The 6,800-nt window shown below is 35.6% G+C and overlaps 2 protein-coding genes across 2 annotated transcripts in view; both read right to left on the bottom strand.

Moving 5' to 3' along the window:
* LOC105170166 (E3 ubiquitin-protein ligase BRE1-like 2) overlaps positions 1 to 2,570 on the bottom strand; it is a gene marked incomplete in the record, with an annotated part of 7,882 nt that extends 5,312 nt beyond the window's left edge. The window contains 8 exon segments of the mRNA XM_011090806.2: positions 1 to 64; positions 149 to 232; positions 335 to 546; positions 719 to 886; positions 1,055 to 1,285; positions 1,362 to 1,449; positions 1,552 to 1,713; positions 2,233 to 2,570. Of these exon segments, the coding sequence (XP_011089108.1) occupies positions 1 to 64; positions 149 to 232; positions 335 to 546; positions 719 to 886; positions 1,055 to 1,285; positions 1,362 to 1,449; positions 1,552 to 1,713; positions 2,233 to 2,337 (1,114 nt within the window).
* LOC105170164 (transmembrane protein 45B) lies at positions 4,745 to 6,205 on the bottom strand. Its single transcript, XM_011090805.2, has one exon. It carries the CDS (start codon positions 6,010 to 6,012, stop codon positions 5,059 to 5,061), a length of 954 nt encoding a protein of 317 aa, XP_011089107.1. The 5' UTR covers positions 6,013 to 6,205; the 3' UTR covers positions 4,745 to 5,058.

Below are 6,800 nucleotides of genomic sequence, written 5' to 3'. Positions count from 1 at the left end.
ACTGATCATTCACCAATGTGTAAGGGCGAGATGAATAAACATACTTGTCCTCCTTCATTTCATTCTACATAAACAAAATATCACGAGTTAGATTGCTAACGCATTACAAAGTAATAAATGTATAGGTCAAAGGACTCTTATTTAGAACCTGAAGATCCTGCAGCTGCTTTGACAAACTTAGGTTGTCCTCCTGTGCATCTTGAAGCTCAGAAAGCCGGTCATCTGCTAGTACCTACATCGCATACAACTTTAACAAACTATATTCATAATGATATCCATAAGAGAGGAGAAGAGCAAGCAAGAAAATGCATGGATTAAGGCAAATGGTGAAAACCTTTATATCCTTGATGGATTCTTTTAGTTCACGTAAACGCTTTGACCTATCTGCAGGCTTTTCAGGAGATACAGATCCATTCACAGCATTAGGAACTATAACAGGAATAGGAATTGGAACCTGCATCCCAGAAACCCCATCTTTCTGCATTTTCAGATTAATTAATTTCCTTCTACTTTCTTCGAGTTCTGCCATACTTTCTTCAAGCTCTCCTTCAAAGATAATAGGAATATGGACATTTAGGACAAAGTCATAAATACATTCAACTTTAAAATATTAGACTCTAAACATATGCATCCGAGCAGCCAAAATTAGTCTCTCAAATGTTATCTATTATCCGTATAGTGTGCTTGTGCACATCTGTAAGGGAAATAAACCCACTACCAGCAAGGCGCTTTATCTCTATCCGATCAACTGAATGGTTGTCAATGCAAGTTTGAATCTCATCAGCATATTGTTTGTGTTTAAAGTGAAGCATATCAGCCACCTTATGGAGGCAACTCGCCTCCTCTATTATCAAGTCATCAAGCTTCCGCAACTGGATAACAGCATCTGGAAAGACCAACAGCAACAAGCACAATCAATGAAGGAAATTTTATTCCATGAAATTAAAGATATTATGCCATTTTAGAGCTTATGCGGGAGGACACATATTTAACTAATTTACCAAAGGAATCAATATTACATTATCAGCCTCCTTGTAAAAGGACTCTTATTTACCTTCTGCAGATGGTTTCCCCAGCAAAATATCAGCTATGTCCTCAAATTTAGCTCTTTGAGAATCAATAGCATCCTCCAATAATTTCATCAACTCCCTCGTAGAAGTCTGACGTGCCGCAAGAGCTTCTTCAACATAACCAATTGATCCATCAGTTTTGTTGCTTTTTATAGCATCTGTTTCTAGTAACCTACAAAGAAATATATCCTCCGGCGGACATGACGGAATGGAGCCTAAAAGCAAAGTCAGTATCTTGAGTATACAAGTGGGGCCATCGGATAATCAGGAACCAGCAAAATCTAACATTACCACGAGAAGATTCAACACGATCCAAACTCTGTATAGCCCTCTGGCCAGCCCCCGCTTGAGCACCGAGCAAAATTATGTCGTCAATCAACTACACAAATCTTCCAGTTAACTGATATCCAAAGCTAATCATACACATAACATGAGCATACAAGTCAAAGACTGTACAAGAATGAAATCTGCAATGATTAACCTGAGTCCAGAGTAAGTTCACTTGTATGAGTATTTCATCATATGAAGTTTGCTTCTCTTTTAGCTCTTTGATGTTTGATTCAAGATCATGTAACTCTTGCTTCTGTGTTTCTATCTGTTGTACAAGCTTCTGGTTCTGGTACTGAAGAACTGCAGCATCAACCTGTCGGGAAAAAATATAATGACATCGGCCAGTTCTTTGAAAAGATAGACTAGAGTCAGTTTAAATGTTTAATCAGGAAGGCAATATCTACAACATGAGTTTCAGGAGATTGCAGCATCAACCTGTGAGATAATAGATTTTGTATGGGCCTTCCATCTTGTCCCTAATTCTACTCCACTACTTGGAAAAATTACCACACTCTTATATACACTCAATTTTCAAAAAGAAAAAAAAAATCCCCAAATATTACAGACAGTGTCAGCTTTGATTCCCATAGCAATAGCCCCGTAAATCAAGAAACGAAACTAAATCCGTCATCCAGCAGCCAGGATTCATTAAAATCTAACAATAGAGTTGTACATAAAGCACAACAAAGAAAGGAAAAAAGAGATTAAGGAAGAAGAAGAAGAAGACCACAATACTAAATAGCGGAAAGAGAAAAATTAAAATTACAGATAAAATCAATAAGGTTAACAAGCAATAGATATGGAAAGAAAGAAAAGAGGTAAAGATAGATACAGGTCTGTTGTCATGGGGAGGAGGAGAAGAAGAGTGACGAGCCATTGAAGAGTGTATGTTGTTGAGATGAGGGCGCTTTTGCTGTGGCTCTTCTTCTGGTTCCATTTAAGCTAACAGCGCCAGAATTCCAGTGAAAGCAATGGCTGTAAATCTAATATCCCCAATCATTACATTACATGAATAATCTTGAATTCTCTCAATTCTTTGCTTGTATATTATGTGTATGTATATGAATAATTAGGAAAAATCCAACAGGGAAGGAAGTTGATCAGCAGTGAAGTGAGAGGGAGAGGCGGGTTTTTGTTTCTTCTCTTCACAAGGAAGGAAGGAAGGAAGAAGATGGAATTCAAGAAAATAGAATTATATAAGAAAGAAGATTTCATTCAAGAAATGAAGAGAGAGAGAGAGAGTTACCCACCCTTGGGGCTGACCCAATAAGAGAAACATATGGGTTGGACTCTGCCTGACCCAAAACAGAGAGTTAATGGGCTAATGATTTTGTGACCCAATACACAAAAACACTCCACTCCAATATAATATAATTGCCTACTGTGTATCCTTTTATTATCCTATTCCTACTAAATAAATACATCATTTTTCTTCTTAAAATTAAATTATCCAAAGATAAATTCATGCAAAGAAAAGACAAAAAATTCAAACTTAGGCAGCACCTCAACACACTCATTTTCTTTGTCATGGAATTTTATATATTATTAGTCAAAAATGATAGGAAGCAATTATTTAATTTAAGAAGGGACTAAATAAATGTTAATATCTACTCTAATCCTTCCAATTCTTGGCGTTTTCATTTTCATAAAGTAAAGATGATGGATTCATCATCATAATAATAATAATAAGTCTTGATTAATAATTATGATGTGATCACAGCATCTATTTTTATTTATCAAATTAGATAAGCATATCATATGACCTTAAGAATTACGTTTTCTAATGTTTGTTTTAATCAAATACCAACGCATCCTATATATATCATCTTCTCTTAATTAAGTCTACTCATAACATGCATTATCCTTACTCACAACATCACCATCTATATCTTTCCACTGCATACAAAATCGTGTGTAATTAAAAATTATAATTCTTTATATAACAGTTGAAGAATTACGAAACCAAAATGGGACACTTCTTAAGGAATAAGGTAGGATTATGCAAGACCAAACGTCACATGTTTAGGTACTGGGAATCAACCTTACTTTACACTTATCCAATAACCTGTCTCTTTCAATATTCAGCATTACTGTTAAGGTTTCACGCCAAGGCGGCGCCCAACACCATTTCGCATTTTGCGGTATGCCAAAATTGCACAATACCTGTTATGATAAAATTCACCTATCTTAAATAGATAGTTATAAAAAATTTTGTGAATTTTAAAATCCTACAAAACAGACCCGTTTCGTCCAAAACTGACGGAAGGTGTTGTACAAGATGTGGAAATGAGAGTAAGAGCCTTTTTTTTAACCCTATTTCAGCTATTTTGATAGTATAATGGTCCAAAATACCCTGTAGCATGACAAACACTTAACTAAATACTCCTGTAGCACAACAATTTAATTCCCTGTAGCAATCCCCCTCCCCTCTTTTTTACTGCAGTAATAAATCACAAGGGTATAACGGAGATTTAAGGAATAAATTAACTCTGTTAGCTGGCACTGACGGAATTGGGCAAGTGGGGGTCATTTTCAACTACAGGGAGTTTTTTTGGCATATAAAAATAACACGGAGCGTTTTTTGCCGAGTTTTCATAATGTAGGAGGTTTTATGCAATTTTTCCTTTTTTATTATAAAAGCAATAATTATATAATTATATGAATGTTTCAATAAATATATCGATTCAATCAATACATTAATATGATAAAAAATATAAAATAAATTAAGATAAAAATATAATAGCTACACGTCTTATCCAGAAAAATTCCCCAAGAGGGAGCGATTGGGGTGTGGAAAAGCACTCATTGAAATACTTTTGGAAGAGCTAATTTGTGCACCTGAACGGTTGGGTTTCAGTTTTCCAAACGAAACTAAGTAGATGATGTCTTTGATCCCATATTTATATTATAGGGGAATAATTGATACTTTAATTTTCATAGGGGATCTTGTGTGCGTTTCTATTATCACAAGAAACTTGAATTTTTTCTTTATATTTAATATATCCACGTCATATGTTAATATATTATTTAAATGACAATGATATAAATTTCAAACATACGATCTGCAAAAGATTATGTAAGACAATATTTGATATTAGTGAAAACTGAAAAAGAATAATTTAATTAATTTGGAATAGGAGGAATTAAATAATTGGTTCTTCTGACTAAGTTGGATTGAATTGAAAGGTGGATGGACGGAATAGTTTTCCCCTTAGAGAACATGGATGTGTACGAGAAGATTAATTAAAGAGAAAATCGAATCAAAGAAAATCATGGTGACGTCTATAATCAAATTCAAAATTAATACATATATTTTTTTACTCCAATTCCTGCCTTACAACAAATGATTAACAATCTTTTCCACATAAGAAAAAAATAAAAACTCCTACTTCACTTTTCTTTGGTCTATTGATATATTATGTACATACAATCACAAAGACCCAATCAACAATAACACCACAACACAATTCTCTCTCTCTCTATCTCATCTTTTCTTTTTTTTTTTTTTTTTTAACACATGAAGAAATTTTATGTGACTAAGCCGCCAACATTACTGTGGGCTTAGTACGTATATTAATCAAACAAATTGGAGACCCACTAAACTGACCTATGCTGACTTTTACACATACCTCACCAAATATATATTCCAATTCACCTTCTACCTTTCCATGTCCATGGGAGCATATGGTTTCCCAATTTGCAGAAAACTCTTCGCCTCCCCTATCTTATTACTATTGCCCTTCTTCTGTGCCTCAACATCGTCAACCTCCTTCTCCTCGTCTTGCAATACGAATTTTGATAGAGATTGATACTCGACTTTTTCAGGATATAATTTAATCACAACTAAATAAAGGGTCAAGGCAAAAATTATTGTCCCAACAACGTACCAACTGAATTGAATGTTCACCAGTGACTTAGCACGCTCTAAGGCCTCTTCCCCGTGGCACCGGACCACTCTATGACCTTCCTCCAAGTTCATGAAACAACCCTTAGGGATTAGACTAGGGGTCCACAGCATGAACCCCATGACCATAAGCCAAACCCCTTGGAACATTATGCTAACTGACCTCACAAAGCTATTCAAGAAACTCTTTGGGTAATTAATGCCTAAAAGGGTGGTGGCGAGTGATATAAATATTGCAATTTGGAGTAGCCAATGGTATTGGCCCTCCACCCCCATGTGGTCCGCGGAGTGGAGGTGGAAGATGAGGAGTTGCTGGCCGAACGCCACGGCGGCTAGCAAGTTGGTCAGCCCATATTGTGCTGGGGGGGCGAGTTGATCAAGGATGATTGAGAAGAGAGCGTAGGTGAAAAAAGTGAGGGAAATATTGGAATGTTCAAAGTTGTGGAGATGGTTAGAAGGGATGGTGCCGTCGGGGTCGAGGGGCTGGTGACGTTCGGGGCCGATGAAGAGCTCCATGGATATGGACATGGAGGAAACGAGCATGATGAAGTAGAGCTCCAAATACTTGATTCTTGAAGTGGGGAACCAAGGTGAAGATTGGTAGGAGTTGGGGCGGAGGGCGTGGAGCTTGATGTGGTTGAATAGATGCCATAATCCAAATATAAAGAAGCCAAGCCCAGGAGCAACATGACCTATAAGAGTGCCCATGTGTAAATATAATCTGTGTAATTGATGGGAGGGAAATGAAAATAGAGTTGTGGGATGGAAAGGGATATGGAATTGAAGGGTATTTATATATGGGAGGGTAGGACTAAAAACATAAAATTAGAGAAGGTCTAGAGGGTTCCAAGAGGTTAGAAAGTTTGAATATTTGGAGGGGATTCTTGATCAATTTGGCTTTGACGTTTAATGAAGATTAAGGAAGAGTTGAGCATATGGATACATATATAGGTAGCTGTATTTTTGAGACACGAATTGAGATGAGATGAGGTAGAGTGTTTGTTTGGTATTCTAGTTCTAGAATATATATAATATATAATATATATATATATATATATGTATATAGCACAAGAGGAGGGTAGCTCATCATAACTCAATGTATTGGTAATTGAATGGGAATCCTGTGAAAGTCTAAAAAGCTATAATCCTATATATACCAAACAACACTAATATTTGATAGAGTTGGGGAAGAACAATTAAACATATAAAGCATCATGCTTTTTGAAGGAAATGGTAAACATCACTAAAATTATGGTGGGCGAAATTAAAACCCTAAAATTGGGAAAATTCAAATGGATCCTTAATTAGCATATATATATAGTGAATTATATATGTAATTACCTAAATATTGTTATATGTGTGTTGGTTATGTTTAGGTATGACCAAAAACTCATTCCGTAAAGCAATTAATTTTACTCATAGTAGTAATATTTATGAGAGGTTAAGCTCTAAAATAATTCACACCTGATTTAAATAAAGAAATAATTACAATTAAA

This window comes from Sesamum indicum, linkage group LG9 (assembly GCF_000512975.1).
Source record: "Sesamum indicum cultivar Zhongzhi No. 13 linkage group LG9, S_indicum_v1.0, whole genome shotgun sequence".
Classification (NCBI taxonomy): domain Eukaryota; kingdom Viridiplantae; phylum Streptophyta; class Magnoliopsida; order Lamiales; family Pedaliaceae; genus Sesamum; species Sesamum indicum.
Note: the sequence above shows the minus strand (reverse complement) of the source record. Positions and strands in the feature narration are given on the sequence as shown.

What these genes read in the sequence shown, in the direction of transcription:
- LOC105170164 (XM_011090805.2), bottom strand. Translation starts at nt 6,012, where the DNA reads ATGGGCACTCTTATAGGTCATGTTGCTCCTGGGCTTGGCTTCTTTATA.